We start from the raw sequence: 25591 nt of genomic DNA, 5'->3' as shown, positions 1-25591 counted from the left end.
CGTTCATGCCTTCTTCATTCAGTGTTCAGTGACCAGTTGAATAAAAAGCTTTAAGTGATTCTTTTTCTCCCCCCCGCTAAAATTCAATGAAAGACAAACCTCCCCCGTACCTTGTCCTTCCTCCGCACCTCCGATTAGCACGGTTCGCTACGTACGGTGCGAATGAAGCTCAACATACACACATAACTACAAACTAAGTGTAAAATTCTACCCAAGGTGTAGTTTTTACCAACACTGGGGCACACAGTGCTCAGCAGTTGAGCATGCCAGGCGGTCGCCTCCCCCCACCTCGCAGCAGATTATTTGAGGTTAATCCTTTGCTTAGTTTTTTGCCAGGAACCTTGCCGCAGAAGGTCACATTGAGTGTGGCGTTGGCGCTGTTGTTGTGGAGACGAATTTGCCAAGACAATCAATTTACTTGGGTTCGGTCTGAGTCGATATTTCGTGAAATACTCTGACCTGATGTTTGAGGTCACAGTTGAGAGTAGCTCCACCTCACCACGACTGTGGGGTTGTGTAGGAGGGGGGGGGGGGGAAGATTGTCCACGCACATGAACTTGCAGGAGATATCTATGGCATAGTATTCGTGTACAGGTTGCATAGTGTCAAAGTGAACAAATCACTCTGGAGATGCCAATTATTGAAAGTGAGGGGTAATAATAAAACCTGTTTGGCCAGGTCCACATGCACTCTTCACTTGTTGAGCAGGTTACGGGTCAGCAGCAGCAGCGTTTGGGCGTATGGCAGGATTCTGGATAGCTTCAGCATTACATTTTGATACCAAGCCGAATCATAGGTCAAAGACAGATCAATAAATGTGACATTGGTCTTGATATTTCTTTCGAATCCGCCTTTGATGTTCATTATACTGGCCAGGACTTCATCACGGACAATTATTTGTGGCCTGATCCTGGCTTGTTTTTTTGGGAGGATGGCTTCCATGATGGGGCTGATTCTTCTCACTCCATTGTCTCTCCGGTTAATCTGACATCCCACATCTTGCACACCAATACCACCTGTTGAAAACTCATTATATCAGCAAAACTTTATTTTTTACACATTGCACTGTTCACTTCGACGTTGCTTAAATTTTTCTGCCAAGAATTCCTAGCGTCCTCCGAGCTGAATTTGTGAAAGGTATTTCCACCATTGACCACATAAATATATATTATCAGTTCGGTTCTAGAATATATTCAAATGTATCATATAGCTTTATGCATAGATTTTCTTGATTATTTAATACGATTTTCTCGTGGAAAATTATACATTTTAGCCTTCTTGTACTCTTACACCAATGCCTGGAGATAAAATGTGTTGTATTTATCAAATCCATACTCTTTGGTTACGCCCATCCCCAAACCTTTATAAGCAGTTTTTCCTTTAGAGGCCGACTTCTGTGCCTGATGACGGCCGCTCGTGTTGCGATCGAAACGTCGTGATTTGTTTTATTTTATTTTATTTCTACCCACGTGGTGACCTTACCGAAAGAACCAAAGAGCACGGATCCCTGCAGTCGCGAAAGCCTCAAATCAAGACGATCAAATCCTATTATAAATGGCCACATGGTTTGCGTTAAGAGAGCGACGACATTGCATGAAGAGAACAGCAAGATAGAGATATGAAGAGCGGTCACGCAGGCGGATTTCCTCACCGAAGATATTTCGAGTACACGTTAGAATAGCAGATAGATAGATTTTTTTTTTTTAAGCGTTTGAGCAGAGGGATAAAGACTTGGGACAAGTAACCTGAGGGAGGTTCAGCCGGATGTTTTGTTGACACGGCCTTTATTTCAACGAGCGGTGAAAACAAATACATTATTGAAGAACGTCATTAATGGGGCTGCAAAGATGGACTCGCGGCCCGATAAGCAGATTTATGTTATCAGCAAGGTTATTCAAACCTCCACCCGCCTAGCTGCATTGACTTACTCTTCCCTCCAGATTAAACAGTTGTCAGCTGCTACGGTAAAACCTTGTGGATTGCGAGTAACCTGGTATGCATGCGAGTGTTTTGCAAGACGAGCAAACATTTTAAATAAATATAAATTTGATAAACGAGCGAGGGTCTTGCAATACGAGCAGCAGCACCTGTACGCTTTGTCGGGCCGAGCGTCACGTGATCACAGCTGACATGCGACGAGTGCTTTGATAAACGAGTGCTTTGGATTGCAAACACGTTTCCGGGACGAATTATGCTCGCAATCCAAGGTTTTACTGTATTTTTACAGCCAAGACCTGCCATTAATCCCCGTGTCAATGAAATGTGATTCCGATAGGTAGGACGTTAATCCCATTCGCCCCTTCTCGACCCAGATTCGGTGCCCGAGTTGAAGAAAGAAAAGGAACGTGGCACGCAGCAGTATGAGCAGTGGGTGATAAAAGTGCAGAGGGAGGGGAGCATGATCTCCATTCCGGACAAGGAGCTTGAGCAGAAATTGTGTTGGTCCATCTTCTCGTGCACAAGCCACCTCCGGGTAAGACTCGAGCCGAGAGCCCAGCAAAGAATCGGTGTAATCTTTTCTTCACTCGTCTTTATATAAGCGGGCCCCGCTATCTCGCACTTTTGGCCGTGAACTTGCTGAGCTCACGGTTGGGGGGGGTGGGGGGGGTGGGGGGGGCGGGTGACGTTAAATCGATATTAAAAGTTCGACAGTACTCTTGCTTTGCATTCCGCCGCGGCTCTGTGTTACGCGGTTCCAACCTCTCTCGGGCACCTGCCACTGCACATTGGGACCCTCGGATGAAATGCGCCTTGCAAATGTCAATTATTATTAGCTTCCAGGGGACGGCGTTGAGCCGTGGCAGCGCCCACATCATTCCTGCGCTGGCAGGGACTGAACTTTGATTGCCACCGGTTCACTACTCGCTTCACAGATGCAGCACGCCTCACTCTCCCTACCTCTAAACCCCTCCCACGTGGCTTTCCGTATACAGTACTAGCTTTACTACCCGGCTTCGCCCGGGACTTGGATTCACCACGCCCGGCCGCCTTTGTCTCCCCAGTGGCGATGTTCACACACCACAGCAGTTACTCGTTTGAGGCTGAGTCGACCTAGGGGAGGCCCAGGACCGGTTCAAATAATCGTCACCGGTGGCGGCCGTGAGCGGGAATTGAACTCGGGTCGCCGGGTTCGTAGCGCGACGCGCGAATCGCTACGCAGTCGCGGGTCACATGACAGATGTGACGTCACAGCTCACTTGCCGTGCAAAAAATATAAATGCATTATTGCGCCCCTCCCCCCCCCCCCAAAAAAAACACAAAAGTTTATTTTTATAATTTTTGCATGGTGTACAGTCTGGAAAGTACCCACATGGTACATTTCAAGTTTGTTGCATTTCGGGAAGTACGCTAAACATTTTTTAACAGACACGCATATTCACAAATTTCCCTTTTATATATCGAGATGAAACAGCATTTAATGGAGCGTTTTACTATCGTAAGGAAAAAAAGTTGTTAATATATTAGAAGGGACGGAAGGTTGCTTGCTACGCCTCTGCTCTAAGCCCATCACGACCCAGGCCTGTCCACGCTACTACTCCTCTCTTTGTTGTCATCCCTTTGTTCATCTGCACTGTTTATCACGAACTTTACCGCACCTGTTACACTCGTTCTATATGGGGTGATGCAACCCCGTGTGTACCTGCAATTACGTACTGAACAGAACATTTCGGTGTCTGACTCTTGACCAATTGCTTCATGAGGTATCTGGCAGGACCTCCATTGATACATTAGACTACAGTTTACAACATATGGAGAGAGTTCAATCTCTATTGAACACTCAACATACATACACACTGCTATACACGACATACTACACTATACACTACTCTATACTACACTACTATACACTACACTATATACTACATTTGTTGGCCTTCCCCCCGCACCTCCGATTAGCACGGTTGGCTACGTAGTGCGCATAAGAAGTTCAACAACGTACATGCACAAGTTCAACGTACATACAAAGAGATTGATACAAAACAGAGAGATGGAGAGGGAAGCTGTTAACCAGAGGAACAGAAATTGTTAAACAGAAACAAAAAAACAGATATATATACAGTAAAACAGAGAGTCAGCAACTATGAAACACTGAAACGGTGAACACACAGAGGACACTAAAACATCAACACAAAAGCCGAGGCAGAAATTTCTGAGCTTTCTTTCGGAGTGTGGCATTACTGAACGTTCCTTTCTGCCCATTCCCCCGTTGAACTTACGCAACTGTCTGCCAGGCAAATGGATCGGAGGCTAGATGTCAAACAATTCCCAGGCTGGGGCAGGATATGGGAATTCTGCCAAGATAATTTTTCAAGGAATTATCCATCGCCCTGATTGGGCCTCGTTCCCATACACATTGTACACCCAAGGTGAGCGTGCCGGATGGTCCTGTGAATCGGACGGAAAGGTCGCATCGATTGCACCAACTCGTGGTTCAGGTTTCAGGTGGATTTGCTTGCAAGCCTAATGAACAGGCCTTAAACCTCTCCGGCAAATAATTTCCCCTGATACCCAGCTTCTTCAGATTCCTGACTACAATATATCCTTTTGTGAGAAAAAAATCAATACAATTCTTATACATCTTCTTTTGAGAATTTGTCCCGCTTTCCGAGCCCTCTCTCTCTTTCCACGGTCTTTAATACATCGCCATCCTCACGGTAATGCCATCGCACGCTCTCCTATCCTCACTGACAACTTCTCGCCATGCCTTCTTGGGTCTCTCCCCCTCTTTCTCTTTCCCTCGTTTGTCATGGATCTGAACTTTCCAACGCAGCCATCCGCACGTCCAAGCCCTCACCAAGTCTATTCTCGCTCAAATTCTCCTCTGCTGACGATGCTCCCTGTATTATGGATGCTTCCCTCGCTCGTCCGTATCATCTTTTAGTTTCTCACGCGATCTCTTCCACTCCCTCCACAAATCCACCTCGGCATTCTCATCTCCGTTAACCTCATGGTGTGTTCCAGACGCTCATTAGCACCCAGCACTCCGGGCCATACGTTAACGCTCTTTCCTCGCCGATTAATTGCCGACGGCACCCAAATATTTTTCTCCTTTCCCTCTTTCAACCCTGACATTTCCTGCCGCATCTCCTCCACCCTGCCTGACTGCCATCCAATCCTGGATGGCGCTTCGCTCTCTCGATCCGTCCAAAACATCATTATTTTTGTTACAGCCTCCCTCTCTCCCCCTCCCATCCTCACCATCTCCTTGCCTCCTCTCTCCCTCGCTCCAGGTTCCTCTGCCCTCAACCTTGGATGTCAACTTTGACTCTTGGCTCATTTTTTTTCTACCCACATATCCGCGGCTATTCGCATCTGTCACTTTCATCTATTCAATATCAGGAAAATCCCACCTCTCATTTAACTTTCTGCCACCAAAACTCCTGGTTCATGCTCTGATCTTGACCCGGTCTGTACTACTGCAGTGCTCTTCTATTCGGTCTCCCTGCCTATGCACACTCACTTCCCTGCCAACAAATTCAAAATACCCCCGCGTGGATTATTTTATGTCCCCCGTTTAATTCTCACATTTCGCCTCCTCGCCATCAACTTGGCTGGCTCCCCGTTTACTATCGCTGCCTCTCTCTCTGTCTATTGTCATGTCCCCCCCAGTGCCCTTCGTTCACAGTCTTCTCTCTAGTAATAATAGGGGTTTTTCCCCTTTTTTCTGGCAACAAAACTGAAACCTTTTTGCAAGGAATCATGTGTGCATTAACCACAATAACTTGTGGTCAAAATGCAAACAAAAAACACACTGATAATATATGCATTGTCCTTGCAACTGCTTGGTCCATATATTATCAGAGTGTTTTTTGTTTGCATTTTGATCACAAGCATTGTGGTTAATGCACACATGATTCCTTGTAAAAAAGGTTTCAGTTTTTGTTGCCAGAAAAAAGGGGAAAAACCCTATTATTATATTTTGGTACTGGCAAAGGAGGTCTAATGATGTAGAGTCTTCTTTCTGTCTCTCTGGGCCGCCTCCCTGTGCCCAATCTCGTTTTCGATTCCTTCTCCCTCCTTGCGCACCTACCACGGGAGAAGCAACTTCCCCTGTACATTGAGCAGCACCGCCCATAGACTCGGCACCGTCCATAGACTCGGCACTGTCCATAAACTCGGCACCGTCCATCGACTCGGCACCGTCCATCGACTCGGCACCGTCCATAGACTCGGCACTGTCCATAGACTCGGCACTGTCCATAAACTCGGCACCGTCCATAGACTCGGCACTGTCCATAGACTCGACACTGTCCATAAACTCGGCACCGTCCATCGACTCGGCACCGCCCATAGACTCGGCACCGTCCATAGACTCGGCACTGTCCATAAACTCGGCACCGTCCATCGACTCGGCACCGTCCATAGACTCGGCACCGTCCATAGACTCGGCACCGTCCATAGACTCGGCACTGTCTATAAACTCGGCACCGCCCATAGAATCGGCACCGTCCATAGACTCGGCACTGTCCATAAACTCGGCACCGCCCATAGACTCGGCACTGTCCCCGTGTACATGAAGCAGTCCCCCTCCTTCACCTCTCTTCACCTCCCTTCTCCTTCCCTTCCTCTCTTGACGTTTCACCCCTTCTCCGTTGCCCATCCTCTTCCCTCCCATCGCCCCCCCCACCCACCCACTCCGTTCCGCCCTTCCCCTATAGCCCTTCCGTGACCCCCACGTGACCTCTGTTACGGTCATTCATTCCTCGGCCCTTGACACGCCCATGCCTTCTAAATCACTCTATTTTCGTTACCGCTTTTAAATTTTGTAAAGCGCCTTGCGCTACAAGGCGCTCTATAAATATAAAAGTAAGATACTATTCATGCTAATTGACGAGTTTCTTTCTTCGGGGGCTCTGATGCTAAGGCCACAGCCTGCGGCTTGCATGGTTTCTCTAATCTTTTGCTTGAATGTTTACAGCGTGAATGGAAGCCTGTGCCTATACTGTATGTATATTTTTTTGAATGGCGAACGTGAGAAGCTAAAGCCACGAGGAGAACTGCTGTCTTCGTACCCGGCTCTTCCACACATTCATTTTTGTGTCGTTCAAATTGGTCTGATCATAGCCAAAAAGGTGCCACGTGATATTTTTTTGTTTTTGCAGAAGTACAATGATGCTTTGTTTATTAATGAAGATACAAGAGCTAAGGACGCAATGAACTATCTTGAGAAATTCTTTGCATCGCTGGATCCCGAAGGTTTCATTGACATCGATGAAACACTGGCCAACTTTTTTAAAGGTAAGCTTGTCGTTAAATTTTTACTAAAAAGTATTTAGTATACCCGTCTGGCCCAGGAGATGTCCCTCGTCTTTAAATACGCGGTCAACAAATGATGTATTCTCAACATTACAAAATGTAATCATTACAGGTGTTGTATGTGTAGATGGACCACTTTAGGCTTGATAGAACAATCCGAGGAAGCAAAAAGATAAATAAAATGTACAGTAGATATTTTAAAACATAGACCCTGTCATCAATGGAGTCTTCTTCCGCCTGCCATTGGGCAAAGACTTCCCAGATGACCCCAAACAGAAAACCCTTGCCTGCATTATTTATTTACTAGCTGTACTACCCGGCTTGGCCCGGGACTTGGATTCACCACGCCCGGCCGCCTTTGTCTCCCCAGTGTCGATGTTCACACACCACACCAGTTACTCGTTTGAGGCTGAGTCGACCTAGGGGAGGCCCAGGACCGGTTAAAATAATCGTCACCGGTGGTGGCCGTGAGCGGGAATCGAACTCGGGTCGCCGGGTTCGTAGCGCAGCGTAGCGCTAACCACTACACTACAATGCGTCACGCTTCCACATGCGCGGGTCACGTGACAGATTTTACATTACAGCTCACTTGCCGTGCAAAAAAGATATGCATTGTTGTTACATGGTGTACAGCCTGGAAAGAACCCACACGGCAAATGTCAAGTTTGTTGCATGTCGGGAAGTACGCTAAACATTTTGAACAGACGCACATATTCACAACTTTGCCTTTTATATATATATGGAGATGAAACTTGTACATTCATTGTTTTGCCGGTTAGTAATTATCACGTCTGACCTTAAAGATGATGGAGGCATTATATTTTTTTTACACACTTGCTGAGCAAAGGCCCAAAAGGCTAGCAATGAACACGCGGACGGTAACAAACAGCGCTGTCACGACCAGAGCCGTTCCTCATTCAACGCGCTGGATGCGCGCCTGACAAGTGCCGCTTTAAGCGAAAACTCATGAAGCGACGAATCACCAATTTATCTGCATTGGAGGGCACAAGTCAATTAAACCGATGCAAATTTGAATCACGCTTGCCACTGTATAGTCAAGACTACAGTCATCCAATGGCAGGGCAGGAAGCTGAGATAAAGCTACGCCGCATACTGTATCACACCGCGAAAACGCGCAGCTCAAGAAAGTAGTTCTTGATCGACCAGTCGAAAACTGCGTTCATAACGGTGCGCGTTCTGTTTTTGTGCGAAAAAGTGCTCCCTCGTGTAAGAACTGCATTATCTTGAAAACGCACGCTCCTTAAGCGAGGACTTTGCGTATTTGAAAATTTCGTCGCTCGACAGAGGTGTGGGTCGGTCCAGAGGTTTGGTCACCCAACCCCCAACAATATCCAGAAACCCACAATCATAAAATAACGTGTTCATTATTGAAAATAACAATAATCAAAGGTCTTGTAACGCAACACTCGCCGGTACGCGGGGAATAATATTTCAGACAGGTTTTATGGAGTACGAGTCTCGTCACAGCACATTCCCAGAGCTTGGTTCTGCATACAGGAGCACATTCAGAGAATGTTTTTTCCCCCCTCGGTTACGCAATCAGATAGTACATTCATATTTATCCCTTGATGATGGCAGAGGTTGTTTTTTTTTCCACCCTCACCACCACCGCATCAGTTGTTTTGCACAATTGCACGTGAGACGGAGAGACGGACAACAACATCCGAGATTAAACTTCGCTTCACATGGGCGCCTGCGCTCTCGTTCCTCGCCGGCTGCTCCCCGCGGAGCGTCAACTTTGCGCACTCATTCTGAGCTCGGAGTCAACCCCAGAGAGACTCGCTTGGCTCGGCCTGATGAGTCCTTGTCCACCAGACATGGACCCTCGTCGATGGCCTACTTCCAGACTCCTGAAAGGCCGAAGTAAATATATATATATGAGAGTTCATTATACTCCGAATAATTATTTTCACTCACCGCTGACCAAAATTGAAGTGTACCGTGTTGAGATGGCATTCCAACCGACTGATGCTTATTCAGCCCTTGCTTCACAAGATGCCCATGAATGCTGCCCACTTTGCTTTTGTCTGTTCCATCGCTCTGGCATGATATGTAGCAAATGTTTGTGTAGGTATGGTGAACCTCATTCGCGCCGTACGCAGAAAACCGTGCTAATCGGAGGTGCGGGGGAAGGACACCAAACTCATCACAAAAAGCAATTCTAACGGAACGAGTTTTCAATCGAGATTTATAGGAAGAAAGAGCGGTCCATCTGAAAGCGCGCGATGCGGTGATCATCTTTGTTCGGTGGTTAGCCAAAATGCGCTGCGAGAATGAAATGTTTGCTCTTCACGCTTATATATATTTATATATTTGTATATATTTATATATCTATATTTACATATATTTATATATCCACATATGCATATTTATATATAGAGTTATATCTATATTTATTTATATATTTACATTCGTATATATATTTATATATTTACTTATTCATATTTTAAACTGATTAAACTCCCTCGCCTCTGAACGAAGCTTACAGTGAGGGGGAAAAAGTATTTGATCCCCTGCTGATTTTGTACGTTTGCCCACTGACAAAGAAATGATCAGTCTATAATTTTAATGGTAGGTTTATTTGAACAGTGAGAGACAGAATAACAACAACAAAATCCAGAAAAACGCATGTTAAAAATTTTATAAATTGATTTGCATTTTAATGAGGGAAATAAGTATTTGACCCTCTGAAAAACATGACTTAGTACTTGGTGGCAAAACCCTTATTGGCAATCATAGAGGTCAGATGTTTCTTGTAGTTGGCCACCAGGTTTTCACATATCTCAGGAGGGATTTTGTCCCACTCCTCTTTGCAGATCTTCTCCAAGTCATTGAGGTTTCGAGGCTGACGTTTGGCAACTCGAACATTCAGCTCCCTCCACAGATTTTCTATGGGATTAAGGTCTGGAGACTGGCTAGGCCACTCCAGGACCTTAATGTGCTTCTTCTTGAGCCACTCCTTTGTTGCCTTGGCCGTGTGTTTTGGGTCATTGTCATGCTGGAATACCCATCCACGACCCATTTTCAATGCCCTGGCTGAGGGAAGGAGGTTCTCATCCAATATTTGATGGTACATGGCCCCGTCCATCATCCCATTCATGCGGTGAAGTTTTCCTGTACCCTTAGCAGAAAACACCCCCAAAGCATAATGTTTCCACCTCCATGTTTGACGGTGGGGATGGTGTTTTTGGCGTCATAGGCAGCATTCCTCCTCCTCCAAACACGGCGAGTTGATGCCAAAGAGCTCCATTTTGGTCTCATCTGACCACAACACTTTCACCCAGTTGTCCTCTGAATCATTCAGATGTTCATTGGCAAACTTCAGACGGGCATGTATATGTGCTTTCTTGAGCAGGGGGACCTTGCGGGCGCTGCAGGATTTCAGTCCTTCACGGCGTAGTGTGTTACCAATTGTTTTCTTGGTGACTATGGTCCCAGCTGCCTTGAGATCATTGACAAGATCCTCCCGTGTAGTTCTGGGCTGATTCCTCACCGTTCTCATGATCATTGCAACTCCTAGAGGTGAGATCTTGCATGGAGCCCCAGGCCGAGGGAGATTTACAGTTCTTTTGTGTTTCTCCCATTTGCGAATAATCGCACCAACTGTTGTCACCTTCTCACCAAGCTGCTTGGCAATGGTCTTGTAGCCCATTCCAGCCTTGTGTAGGTCTACAATCTTGTCCCTGACATTCTTGGAGAGCTCTTTGGTCTTGGCCATGGTGGAGAGTTTGGAATCTGATTGATTGATTGCTTCTGTGGACAGGTGTCTTTTATCCAGGTAACAAGCTGAGATTAGGGGCACTCCCTTTAAGAGTGTGCTCCTAATCTCAGCTCGTTACCTGTATAAAAGACACCTGGGAGCCAGAAATCTTTCTGAATGAGAGGGGGTCAAATACTTATTTCCCTCATTAAAATGTCTTTTGAATTTGGGAGTATCTCTGGATGAGGCATCCCTTAAATTAGAACGACAACATTATACTGGTAGGAACGAAGTTGTAAACTGAGTGTACCAGCCTGCAATAGATTAATGTGTCCGTCCGTCCGTCCCCTTTCAATACTTTAACGAAGTGAAATCTCGTGCTGTTGGGTGTAAAATCAGCAATAGACAGCGCAGAGACTTGTCCTACCAGCCCACCCTGCAGGGACCTGTTACTGTCTGTTGTGTCCATTGAACGGCGCACACGCCGTTGCGCACGATGCTGACGATTCACACCCGCGCGAGCCCCCCCACAATGGAAGCAGATTTATTGAAAAACAGGAGACGAGGGAGAGCATCCCGCCACGCGAAGGCGCGCCACCACAGATTGGATTCTTAACCCGACCCCCGTACACGTAAACACGAATACACGTGTAATGCGAGCGTGCGCCGACGGTCGCCGAACGGTGGGATAGGCTTCGCCGCTTCGGCCTCTTCAGCCAATCGGGTGACGGGGAGTATCTGGCCCGGAGTTTCAAGGGCGGGGCCCCGAGGGTGCTAAGTTGGGAATACCATCTAGAAGGTTCGTGAGGGGGGGGGGGCGTGGCTAGAGGGCGGGGCTTATAAGGGGAAGCCGGAAGGGGACTCGGGGGTCAGCGCGGTAAGTCTGGAAGCGGGACCGCGTCTCGCGCCTCCGGGACGCCATCGGCCAACGTGGCGGTCCGGAGGCGGTCTCCCTGCGCGCCGTCTGCCAGCGGCGGGCGGCAGCGGGGAGAGCGAGCGGAGGACACCAGCTCGCGCCGCGCAACGCGGAGCGACGGAGGAGGTAGCGTGGAAGAACGCGGAGCTGTCCAGCGGCGATGGATGAATAAATAAATAAAGGAGACGGTGGCCGATTGTCGTCACAAAGTGTTTTCTCGCACATGTTGACGACAAAAAAAAACATTTGTAACGGACATTGCCAAAGCCTCTTCCTCTAAGGCTTCACGTTGTTTTTCACGCAGCGATTTCATCCAGCCGAAGCGCGTTCGCCGCTTGTCGCGGAGGTTCGCGCTTCGAATTCTCAACAGGCCGCCCTGGTTATTACTGCGGGTGCACCAACCTTAAACAAGACTATGCACCATCTGCATCGCAGTGGACGTCGCCGTGATGCCATTCTAAAAGAGTAGGCAGTGAGTTGGCTATTGTGCGCCAGCGTCATGGTCCACAATTGACCAAAAATAGAAAAATGCACCCTTCACGTTACTCAATTGGGATTACGCATAGCAACATCGCCCCGCTAGCTGTGCTACTACTGCACACTATGTGAAACATCGTGCACTTTTGATAGCCTTGTACTATCAGAAGGGTGCGCAGAAATGGAAATGCACGCCATTATTATTTGAAGAGCACGGGTATGTATACTCACGTGACTGGCGCATGCGAAAACCAGTCGTTTTTGTCACGCACAAGGCCATGAATGTTTCGATTATTAATAGGTTTCAAATTCAGTCCTGGGGCAGGGCGATTTGGACAAATATTTACTGGCCTTGATTTGAAGCTTTTGTGACTGCAGGAATCCGTACTTTCTGGTTTTTTCGGTAAAGTCACCTCGGTAGAAAAAAATCATAAAAGAAAACACGACGTTTTCGTCGCAACACAAGCGACTGAAACGTCGTGTTTTATTTTATTATTATTATTTTTATCTTCGTGACTTCACCGAAAGAACCAGAGAGCATTAATGGCCTTTTAAAATTTTTCTTTAATGTTTCTTACGGAGCTTGTCACTTGTAAAAGGGAAATGTGTGTCTGCACGTGCGTGTTTATGTCTTTGTGTGTTTGCATGTTGCCCTCGTTTTCAGAAAAGCTTCACGATCTGCAGTCATGTCTGAACAATCCTGAAAATGAAAATCCGAAGCTCCTCAAACTGGAGGAAATACTGCGGGACGAATACCAGATGAATGCTGCAACCAAATCCATCCTCTTTGTGAAGACACGTGCCATCTCCGAGGTGAACGCACAGTAACACATGGCTCTCTCATAGCCGGGCGCTGGTGGCTCTCACACCCCTGCGTGTCGAGGTGCCATTCCCTGGCTCGCCATGAGAAGGCAGCCGTTCCATATGGGATAGAGTGTTTCCCCCTCACACGTGTGGTTTTTCTCTGGGTGCTGTGGTTTCCTCCCACATGTCAACACTGATTAATGTCCCAATAACACCTTGATATATAGAGGATCACAAGTGTTGAGTCATTTGCACGCGAGCTTTCGAATTTGGCAAATGTGGACTGTAACGCTGGCAACGCTTTGAATGACGTCAGGGATTTTTAGCGTCCACTGCGAAAGGGGATGCCGCGTATTTCACGGTCAGTACGTGAGAAAGGGGGAAACATTCTATCCCATGAATACGGAACGGGTTGAATTCACATCTCCTGGTGAGCCAGGTGAATGGCACCCCCGACACTCACGGTTGTGTGCCACCAGCGCCCGGCGCAATTTTTTTAAATCTCAGCATCGTTATACTGCAAGAAGTACGACTCAAGGAGTAACGGATTTCAACTGCTTGTGTTTCAGGCAATGGAGAGTTGGATCAATGAAATTAAAACGGAGTTGCCTCATCTCAAGCCCTCCAAGCTCATTGGACGGGCTAAAAGCAAACACCATGAAGGTCCGTTTCCCTGATGAGAATGTGGCAACTTTGTCGTGAATGGTTTCACGTGTGGGACGGGAGTAGCGAGTTGAATCTGAACCTGGCTTGCCTTAAACTCGGCTGAAAACAATAACCGAGTGCAAATTTGCGAAAATCGGCACGTGTGCACTTACCTGCTCATGGCAAATGAAATGAGGTCCAAAAATAGTCGGATTCTCACCTTAATGGTCAAGCCAGGTGCTGCTCACCCAAGAGGGATGAGCCATGGTTTCACCTTTACTTAAAAACAAACGGCTCATCACAATCAATCGGTCGCAGGCCCCAGTCTATCGGGCAGCAACGTTTGGCGCCCGACGCCAAGCTGAAAGCACGCCGAGATTACGATGTCTGAGAAATTGCATCTAGCCTGGCACAGGAGTCACGCTGGCATTGCCGCCACCCTATGGGGAAATGAAAGACGACGTTGTCTTTGTGCGCGCACGCAAAATGTTGATGTATGGTTAAACGCACTTAACGACTAACGTTATTTTGGTATCGGTAAGTGGCATGGTCCTCTCGTAGGTTTTCTCAGCCGAATAATGAACACCTCTTACAGTGTGTCTTCAAGAGCACTTCAAGAGACAAAGACAGCCACGTTTGATGAATCCAAACGAGCAAGATTGTGCTACCTTTTCCAATAAACCAAACCCAGATATATATTTCTCAATCAGATGAGATCTATAAAAAAAACTCTACAATATACTCTAAACAAAGTTCAACACAACACCAGCAGATGTCAGTAAAATTCAACGTCTGACTGTCCAGGCTGTGTTGGAACATTCCGAATGTACATTTACATTTGTGGATAAGATATTCCTACCATATTACTCCCAACAATATTCATCATCAGCCGAACTGGACCAGATGGCAACCCTCGATACAATTTCCTGAGTATTTTTATAAATGCACTCGTGTGTGTGTGTGTATGCATGCACTGGGCGATGAACCTGGTGACCTGGGTTCGCTTCCCGCTCACAGCCAGCATTGGTGGCTAATATCTTACCAAGTATTGGGCCGGTCCTAAGCATCCCCAACGTAATTTCAACCTTAAACGAGTACCTGGTGCGGTGTGTAAAAGATCACCACTGGGGAGACAAAGGCGGCCGGGCGTGGTGTTGACCAACCATTCCCTCGTGCGCCGTGTCGGCCACCATAGGTGCTCGGTAGCAGCACTTGCCCCAACAGCCTGTAAAAGGCTACGTTGGGGGATCTTTGCCTTGGTTTGTGCATGCGCGTGTGCTTTGGGTATGCAAGGGATGACTCTAAATCAGCAGTCGGGGGCTGTGGACGAATTCCGAGAGGAGCAGGGAAGCAATCTGCTCATCGCGACGAGCGTGGCAGACGAGGGCCTTGACATCCAGCGCTGCAACCTGGTGCTGCTATACGACTACGTGGGCAACGTCATCAAGAGCGTGCAGACTCGCGGTACGAGCTCGTACCGCCGGGCAACATGGCGGCGGGGCCACGCGCGTAGCAGACCGGCGGAGAGTTAACTAACCGCTTAGTTGCACAAAGCAAGAGAGTGCTACTTTCATGAGAATAATAATAATCATTTGCATTGAGCGAAATGGCCCTTCACGCCGGAGCGTTCACGTCGGCAACTTGAAGTCGCATCTCATCTCAGATCATTTGAAAAGGCGCCCGCGCAGTGGCAGCTGTCCCAGTGCGGTACACGGCACCTGGTGTGCGAAGCGGGCATTAGCCTGGCAGTTGTACGGTGGTGATGATTGCTGCTGCGTGTAATTCAAATTGAGTCATTTGCGGGTGATTGAACGATTTTTGGCAAATTTGGGGAAGGACGCTGGCACGCAGTGGCCTCTTTATTTCGAATGACGTCAGGGGATCATTAGCGTCCACTGTGATGCGGAGAGCGTGCACTTTTAAAATTAATACCCCCCCGCAGCTATTCACTGAAAAAAACAACTATGATTCACACGTTACAAAATATGTTCAATATATATACACGTCACTTCCCCATATGTTGTTCCTCTCCAATCTTGCCACCCCAAGAAAACTGACACGAACCTCCTCTCTCTCTCGGGCATGCGACAAGTGCTCGTTCGTTTGCGTTCTCATTGTCTGAAACGAGCTTTGCCGCGTCATTGTTACCTCTGGCTGAATTCCAGTCCTAAAAAATGTCTACGTTCAAAAAACGTGATCCTGCCCGCGCGATTCAGTGTCAAGTGATCTCTTGTGCAATTCAACACTTTTGTGGTTCTTGGGATGTCCATGAGCTGTTTAGAGGGCCTCGACAGCCCAGTTCCCAGTGGACCATACCAGCCAATGTTCAAGTCTTATAATCTGGCAATATTTCAGGTGCCACAATCTATTATGACATTGCTCCAACTATAACCGCCCACCGCTACCTCTGCTGCTGCTGCTGTACGCTCGCTTCCTCCCGTTCCACGACTCTTACCGCGACCTGAAACGGAAAAGCGTGGAGCAAAAAGGAGGGGCCTAAATCAGAAAGGGGTGGAGCCTGAGGAGTAAGGGGGAGGGGCATAGGGGAAGGAGGTGGGGGCCTAAATATGAGGCGGGGCCTAAAAAGGAGGCGGGGCCTATGTAGGTTGAAATTCCCTGTGGATTTATAACGTAATGGAGGCTTATAATCAAATGCATTGCAGCAGGTAGCAGTTTGGAGCAGCATAGCTTTAGTGCCGCAGATGCGGCCATAGGCCAACTAGTTCATGTGAATACAGTGAAACGCAGGAGGCAACACATGGTGGTTGTAGGCACTGTCACACTGTACAAACACCAGCAGGCAAGTGAATGTGGTCATGTTATTCTTCTGCGTGCATTTCTTTGGTTGTGTAACGTTTCACAGCACAAGCCAGTGCCTGTCAGTGTACATGTCTTTGCCCATCTTCGCGCCGAATAGGACGAGGCCGTGCAGAAAACAGCAAGTGTATGCTGATCACCACCTTGAAGGGCGGCTTGGCAGAGAAAGAGAAAGTGAACCTTCTGATGGAGAAGGTCATGTACACCGCTATCGAGAATGTACAGAAGCTCGACCCTGTCACCAGGGCTAAAAAGGTAACTGTGCAACGGCATGTTTGCATTCCCTTAATTCCTGCGATGTGCTCCAATCCGTTCCGTGGGCTGGATGCCATTGACTTTGGGTCCCGTACCCCAAAACCAGCAGCTCACCTTTTGCGGACAACATTTTAAATAGTGAAAACACCGGGGGAAGGCTTGGTGGAAAGGGTTGGTGGATCGCGCAAATGTTGCGAAAATCCCTTCCCATGGATGCCAAGGAGGTACCACACCCCCTGCCTTGCCAGGAAAAGGCGGTGCAACAAAAAATTTGAATCCATCTGTATGGGATAGCGTTTCACCCTTGCACTTGTGGGCTTCCTCCAGGTGTTCTGGTCTCCTCCCACATGTAATTACTCATCGCTTGGTTTGTAACACCTTCATATATAAAGGACGGCAGAGCTTGGGGAATTGTTTGCGCCGACTGGACTGCGTGGATGCCTTCCCGCTTGCCCGTGGTTCTTTCTCGTGCCTGAGTCATTCTCTCTCTCTCTCGCTCCTCGAGAGTGATTGATTACTGTGAAGCAGTGCGTTACGTGTTGAAATTATCTTTATAATTGAGATTATTTCAGCAATTGCTCGAAACTTTGACTGTTATTGGGCGTGGCTGCCTTAGCAGTTATGCCACTCTACCGCGACATGAATAAAGTTTGTTACAATATACGTGCGAGCTATGGTATATTTAAGCTGCAAATCCAGAATGGTATATTTAATTAGTGTTAATCTGTGAAAAAAATGCTATTCTTAAAAAAAAAATCGAACTCTGTCAAGTAACAAGACTGGCGGCTAGGCCTCGGCAAATGCTGTCATCAACTCTGCGATCGACCCACCTGAACACCGTTTGACCACTTACACTCCGAAATGCCTGCGCTGACTCACACATCATACACTCACTCAACCTAATACTGACTCACACATCATACGCTGACTCACACATCATAAACTCACTCACGCTGCTGCTGACTCACTCACACATCATACACTGACTCACTCACACATCATACACTGACTCACTCACACATCATACACTGACTCACTCACACATCATACACTGACTCACTCACACATCATACACTGACTCACTCACACCATGCACTGACTCACTCACACATCATACACTGACTCACTCACACCATGCACTGACTCACTCACACATCATACACTGACTCACTCATCATGCGCTGACTCACTCACATCATACACTGACTCACTCACACATCATACACTGGGAGTGTCGTACTGCCAGCTACGGCTGCAGGTTTGTGTCGTACGTGTTATGTTCATCGTTTATTGTTAAATTTAAAATCACAGTTCCTATGATTACTCTTGTTACATTGTTTTTGTAGCTTTATTTTGGTCTGGTTGTGGTGTAATAGTTTTCTGCAATGTAGATTCATATTTAGTTTGTTGCGGTTGCACCCGACTTAAGAGCCGCATGGCTTACAGGGCTTTACCTAATAAATGAAACTTGAACCATTACGCCTCCTCCCGAGAGGCTTGGCAACTGTTGGCCTTCTTAGAGGGTGCGATTTAAACTACCGGATTTCTGGTCCTCAGACTATGGATGTAGTCACTCCTCGTCGCTGTCGGGAGGATCATCAATGTGACCTTCCACTTTGGTGTGCCAGCTTAAGAGCTGATATAGAATTGAAGCTTTCGTGACTGCAGAAATTACTATACTCATTGGTTTTTTCGGTAAAGTCAACGTATGTAGAAATAAATAAAATAAAAAGTAACTAAATTAAAATAAATCACGACGTTTCGAACGCAACACAAGCGATCATCATCAGGTGTAAAACAAATAGCGAGGGAACACTTAGGGGGACATCACGCACATAGCACATAGCGAACGTTGAACTGCACGGAGGCAAATACAACAAGAAGATGAGAAACGATAAACACAACAAACCTAAGAAAAATAACGCGATGCAAAACCAGTCGGCCAACAGCACAGACACTGACATGGTTGACCACGTGTTTCAGAAGACTGCTAAATTTCGTGTTCATCCTCTGGGTTGGACAAACCAGCATAGACAGTGTGAACAAATACGAGGTACAAGGTAGCAGAGATACATTACACAGGGAGGAACATCCAGGGAAAGATGTATTGGGCAGCACAGATGGACAACAAGAGTAACACCACACCAAGAGACATACACACATGGAGAGGCACACAACACAAAAGACTGGAGGGATGACGGACAGAGACTTAAATAGGCTGCAGAGGTGGGGGGAGGGGGGGAAGACAATAGGGGACATACGCGGAGGGTAGCACATTGATGAGCAACATCGGGGCAGAAAATAGAAAGGATGGAAATAACTGAAATAGAGACACAGTCCACGGTAAACAAAAAACGAAGTAACGTTGAAGGACATAGAGATACATACGAAGAAAAGATAACACAGGGCAATATTCTTTGTTTTTTTTCGGTAAAGTCACGTAGAAATAATAAAAAATAAAATTATATAATAGCATACGATGTTTCGATCGCAACACACGCAATCATCATCAGGTAGAGGAAACACAACCGCAGATATATATACAGACCTTAAGTAGGGGGAATTAACACAGATATACCAGGGGATACAGAGAGACGGAACATCACACTAAATCAAACAGGGTTTAGCAACCCTGTTTGTGTTGCTTTATATAGTTTCCAAATTTTGCTAAACCCTGTTTGATTTAGTGTCATGTTCTGTCTCTCTGTATCCCCTGGTATATCTGTGTTAATTCCCCCTACTTAAGGTCTGTATATATATCTGCGGTTGTGTTTCCTCTACCTGATGATGGTTGCTTGTGTTACGATCGAAACGTCGTATGCTATTATATAATTTTATTATTTCTACGTGACTTTACCTAAAAAACCAAAGAGTAATTCCTGCAGTCATGAAAGCACCCAATCACAGGGCAATATGTTTAGGACAGAATTGTAAAGATAACCTCCCCGTAGAGGTAGATTAATATAGAATTTACCCCGCATCTAACCCTTACTAACGTTGCCGCTGAGACACGGTAACCAAGTGTATCTTGCCCCGAGAAGATGCACACTGAGATCAACAACCCAATGATAATGATATCTCCCATTGCTGTGAAGGGGAGTCCCTACTGGAAGAGGCTTCTACCACTTTAGAAATAGATGTCTACCCACTCCTGAGACCCACTGGTTTTTTCTTGTCAGGCAGCTAAGTTGCTATTGTGCCTCCCACCCCACAAACCCAGTGTTTTGTCCTTCATTTACATATTTGGCAGCTGTTAAAGTCTACATGAAAAGCTGCTTCTTTGAGCTTTCATTTGTGGCCAGATCGCTTCTGAAAAAGTACTAAAAGCCTCCGCAGGCTTTACCTGGTAAAATTAAAAGTTTCAATCGTGCATGGTCCAACACCCAATGACTATTTCAGTCAGATGTTTGCAGGTGGAATTTGGTTACACAGGCAAAACTCGGTGCTGTTTTTTTGTTTTAACCTGTTGAGTTCCATGATTAAAGTGTGTCTTGTTAAATTAATTTTTAATTAACACGCTTGTTTTTTACCCAAGAAAAGGCTCGCTGAGTTTCATGCCTTTTTTTCAGGAGGGCCCTACCAAGTTTTGGTAGTGGTAGTATATTCCAACTGATGATTTTTTTTTGCAGGTCATCTTTCAAATGTGGGCCATGATGCCGGCACGCGCTGGCCTACTTTTGCAAATGACGTCACGGGATCTTTAACATTCGCATGTGAAGCAGACGGTGTGTGTGTATATATATATATTTTATGAAGACAGCCGCACTAATAACCAGGGTGGCCACTGGATTCGAAATGTGAACTCTCTGGAACAAGCAGCGTACGCTTGTTGCAGAGATGTCCCTGAACCTCAAAATCGTTCAGCAGAGTACTGTATGGCAATAAGAACAAGATTATTTTGGGCTATCTTAATGGAATGAGTGTAGTAGAATGTAAAACCGCTTTGGGTTTTTTTTTTTTGTTACAGATGGAAGGCTTGCAAAAGGCCACCCTGAGTTCTGCCGAATTTCAGCGCATGCTGCAGAGATTTAAAAAGACAGAGGAAGATATCTACTTTCTGCATTGCATCAAGTGCAAAGAACTAGTCTGCAAATCAAGCGACATCCGCTTAGTTGAGGTGGGTAATCCATGTCGAGGAAGTGTGACATTTTATTCCACATTTACCGAGCATAACGGTCTGAATAGTTGCAGCTGGGCCACCTGTGTTGATGACGGTTTCTGTACGAGAATGTCTGGATGGCGAATGTAACCACGTGTGATTATAGTCGAACAACCAAGAGGATATACATTTGACACCGAACCTCCACTGCCCCACCATCATCTGCTTTGATGTCTTCCCATTGGCATAAGTTGACTTGCTTTTCATTTGTACGGTTTTGGTTAATTTCAGCCAGCGCAAAGCATGTGTTTTCTTACGTACGTACATGTCGTTTTATTTGTGTAACTTGTCTGCTGTGAACAGAATACACACTACACTGTGATTTCTTCTGCCTTCATGGAGCTGGTAGACCACAAGCCCCACCAAAAACCTATGTCTTTTGATGGAATCAGTAAGATTGGAAAAATTCACCATAAGACATGCACTAAAGATTGGGGGATAACGGCCATCTACAAGAGCTTGAAGTTGCCCATCATCAAGATCCAGAGCTTCATTTTCAAGAAGGAGAACAGCAATGTTCATATCGTCCTCAACAAGTGGAAAGATTTTCCAGGAATAATTGCAGTGTTCTCTTTTGAGGAAATTGGACAGATCGGGGAAAATGTCCTTTCGGCTGAGTAACTTGTCATAGGATGCTTATTTTATTGCTGCACGAATAGGGAGTGGAAACTGTTCAATTGTGCTTCGTTATACCCTTACAGTGACTTTACGGTGTACCGCAAAAGGTATAATATGTTGTTTGGATTTTTGTGTGAGCTTACGAATGTTAAAAATAGGGTTTTAATTATTGCATGACGTACACATTTTAGGGTTTTAATACTTAAACGTAAGTTATGTATGTTAATACATATATGGAGGTGTCTGATATTGTGAATAAACAATGCGTAAATCCACACATAACCCTCCCAGCAAACATGGAACATTGGGCCCAGCGTCAGTCCAACGATTCTCACCATATGCCACCGTTACTGGGTTATAGTGAATTACTATGTAAGCAATGCAGTCATTTAATGAAACAAACTTCATTTAATATAGCACACTTCATAATATATTTGTCAGAGAACTTCAGAAGTCAACAAAATACGTAAAATAAATGCAATTGACAACAAATAAAAGTATACACCATGTTTCAAAATTGTGTATGTGAAAGATTGTAAAATAAATCTTTAGCCTGATTTAAAAAACCGCATAAGCTTATCAGATGGTTTTCATAGTGCACTCCATATGAACAAAACGTCGACAAGCACGCTGCACCATCGACACATTACTCGCAAAACTGTACCCACAAACCTTGGCTATGAACATATAAACCCGGACTATGAACCCACAACCCTAAACCAACAAACCAATAAACGCAGATTCCGAACCCACAAATCCGTACGAGGAACACACAAACCAAGACTCGGCACCAATAAACCCGGTTTATGAATTCACCCAGAATTTAGCAAACCCTTCCCTCTCGCAGATTTAGCTATCGCGTGGTTTTGCACCAAATATATTGAGGCACAGTTCACTATTCGTGCACTTTGGGTTGACCGTGAGATTCCTGTACACGGTTGTAACTGCACTGCCCGCGACGGTGCTGCCGCGGAAGAACACACACGCGGCACCATCTCGTCTCCATCTCGTCTCCCAAGTGGCCCATCGCGGGTCCCAGGCCATGAGGTGTTCCCAGCCTCCAGTGGGGGATGCTGTGAGGTTCAGCCGTGTGATTTTTTTTTCCCTGTAGTAGACTATTGTACGCCACATTTACCATTCAAGTTACGTTTAACACTCGAGAATATTAATCATATTTTACATTCACAGTACTTCCTGTTGAATCTGTTGGGCTGATGTAGGGTAACGTAAAATAAATGTAGGAGTGGGTGTTGTATTACGAACCGTGAAGCAAACCATTCTTTTCACATTTTTTGCCTTTGAGTTTGCGGATCGGGGATTTGCCGATAGCAGCGATTTGCAAGAACATATCTCCCACGATGGGCAAGGCTCTGCTGTACCTTCCAACAAATGTATTAGAATATTATATCTCCAATCTCAATGCTTTCTGAGGGCTTGGATCATTAGTTTGCACAAGTTTGCACAAGCTCGGATCCATTATAGCGAATTACATTTATGACACAGGATGATCGTGAAACACAAGTCGATTTCAGAACCAAACTGAAAGAAATAAAGTTTGTCAAATTATAATAGGGGGTATTGTAATGTGCTTAAAAAAAGTGTATACCGTTAATAAAGTGATGCAGAACGGATGGCTTTGGTGGCTGTTTTGGGGTGGGGTGGGGCTGGGTGGGGAGGGAGGGGCTGGGTGGGGAGGGGCTATGTGGGGAGGGAGGGGCTGGGTGGGGAGGGGAGGGTGGGGAGGGAGGGGCTGGGTGGGACTGGGTGGGGGGTGGGAGGGGTGGCGAGTGGCTGGTCACCCCGTGGTGCCCTTATAAAACTCAACGTTTAACCTACTCACGCCGGCTTGTGCTCACCCTCACAGTCGGGCATATTTGCGGAATACACCACGTGGTGCCGCCGTTGACCCTGGCCATTGACCGAGCAACCCAACGTTCCTACCAGCTCCCTCCGCAGGAGAATGTGTTGCGAGAGCCAGGGTGTTATGGTACCTCAGGGGTACCCACCATAAGGTTAATCTGTATACTTAATTGATGTGATTGACATGCATAGAGATATACAGAATACACAGACACAGACCCAGTGGGTGTTACGGGTTCACTGATTGAGACGACTGATGGATGCACCACCGCCTGATAGTTCACGGACACTAAGGGGCCGTCCATAAATGACGTCACGCACCTAGGGGGGAGGGGGGGGTCAGACATTTGTGACGATGTGTGACAAGGGAGGGGGGGGTTTGAGAATGTGACGTCACATCAAAATGCGCTACTTTAAATAAATATAGACTACACGTTCTACTTCATTAACAATACTTTTTTAATGTTTTCTCCTACAACATCAGAGTGCAGCGCCACATTAAATACGCACTACAATGACAATAGTTTAAAGCGATTTGAAGCATGTTTTATCTTTTTTTGGGTGGGGGAAAGGGGGGCAGAGCTTTGTGACGTCATATTTGAGGGGGGATCTGACTTTTTATGACGCCGTGTGACGAAGGGGGGGGGGGAGGTCAAAAATCGTCCAAAATCGCGTGACGTCATTTATGAACGACCCCTTTACTCATCGCCTGTTGCAAGGAGCGTGCGTCGACAAAGATAACAAAGATCCCCCATATAGCCTTAACAGACTGTAGGGGCAAGTGCTGTTAGCGAGCACCTATGAAGGCCGGAATGGTACACGAGGGGGTGGGTGGCCAGCACCACGCCCGACCACCTTTGTCTCCCTCGTGGCAATGTTTACTACACACCGCACCAGGTACGCACTTGAGGCTGAGTCGACCTAGGGGAGGCCCGGGACCGGTTCAGATAATCGTCACTGGTGTTGGCCGTGAGCAGGAATCGAACCCGTGTCGCTGGGTTCATAGCGCCGTGCGCTAACCGCTAAACTACCGCTCACACACAGACACACGTACACACACAGACACACACAGACAGATACACAACAACAACCGCAATTCGCCACTAAGTGGCGGTGACGTCACCACGACGCTTTTGCCAGGCCATGTGCACCTTGAGGCCACGTGAAGTGTCGAACGCCCGCTGACAGGAGATTACGGGGCAGACCCAGGTGCCACGGGTCGACTAAGATGACTGGCTGATGCACCACCTGTGCCCCCTACTCTGCCAACCTGCTGTGCTTTAGCAACCTGGCGCTCCGCTCGTTGTTGTGAGCGTCGCTCCTCCGCCCTCCGTTGTTGTTGGAGGGCGACTGCCTCCAACTGCCCAGTAGCGTCCTTCACGAGCCTCCTCCACAGAGGCCGATCTTGACACCGCTGGTACCAGTCATCGGCAAGTCCACTCAGCTCCACGTCCTCCTGTACCACATCACTCCATCTCTTCTCTAGCCCGTGCCGTGCCCGTTTAGCCCCCTCGATCCGGCCGAACAAAAGCTGCTTCGGCATTCGGTGGCTGGGCATGCGGGCAACATGACCCAGCCAACGCAGCCTTGCCTGTCGGAGGAGCTCACCGATGGGACCTTGCCCAGATCTTTCAAGGATTTGTGAGCTCCTCACACAATCCAGCCTGGTTTAACCCAGGATGGATCGTAGGCAGGCTAGCCTAAATGTTTCTAACCGGCGAAGATGTTCCATTAGGGGGGTCCACGTTTCGCAAGCGTAGAGAAGCGAGGGAATGACCGTGACCGAGAAGACCTGAAGCTTAGTGCGGAGTGACAGACCAGGTAGCTTCCACACAGCGTTACGCAACCGATGAAAAGATATTGCCGTTTGACTGATTCGGAGTGAGACCTCTGCTGTTAAACTGGAGCCGGTCATAAGCACACTGCCCAGGTATGGGAAACTCTCCACTCTCTCCACAACTTCCCCATTACCGATTGGGAGTTGTGGGGGTGGAGTGTCCGATGGTACAAAATACCCAGGCAGGTGCTTAGTTTTGGTGGGGCTGATGGTAAGGCCCCATCT

General features: G+C 46.9%; 1 protein-coding gene across 1 annotated transcript in view; it reads left to right on the top strand.

The window, feature by feature from the left end:
* RIGI (RNA sensor RIG-I) overlaps positions 1-23300 on the top strand; it is a 54057-nt gene extending 30757 nt beyond the window's left edge. Inside the window, exons 11-18 of the mRNA XM_032971795.2 lie at positions 2313-2473; positions 7104-7239; positions 13036-13184; positions 13745-13838; positions 15114-15284; positions 16738-16892; positions 20860-21009; positions 21355-23300. Of these exons, the coding sequence (XP_032827686.2) occupies positions 2313-2473; positions 7104-7239; positions 13036-13184; positions 13745-13838; positions 15114-15284; positions 16738-16892; positions 20860-21009; positions 21355-21672 (1334 nt within the window). The 3' untranslated portion in view covers positions 21673-23300. The remainder of the gene's footprint in view (positions 1-2312; positions 2474-7103; positions 7240-13035; positions 13185-13744; positions 13839-15113; positions 15285-16737; positions 16893-20859; positions 21010-21354) is intronic.
* The last annotated feature ends 2291 nt before the right edge of the window (positions 23301-25591 follow it).

This window comes from Petromyzon marinus, chromosome 47, assembly GCF_048934315.1.
Source record: "Petromyzon marinus isolate PM22_M1 ecotype Great Lakes invasive population chromosome 47, UKy_Petmar_22M1.pri1.0, whole genome shotgun sequence".
Taxonomy (NCBI): domain Eukaryota; kingdom Metazoa; phylum Chordata; class Hyperoartia; order Petromyzontiformes; family Petromyzontidae; genus Petromyzon; species Petromyzon marinus.
This window is presented reverse-complemented; position numbering and strand designations above follow the sequence as displayed.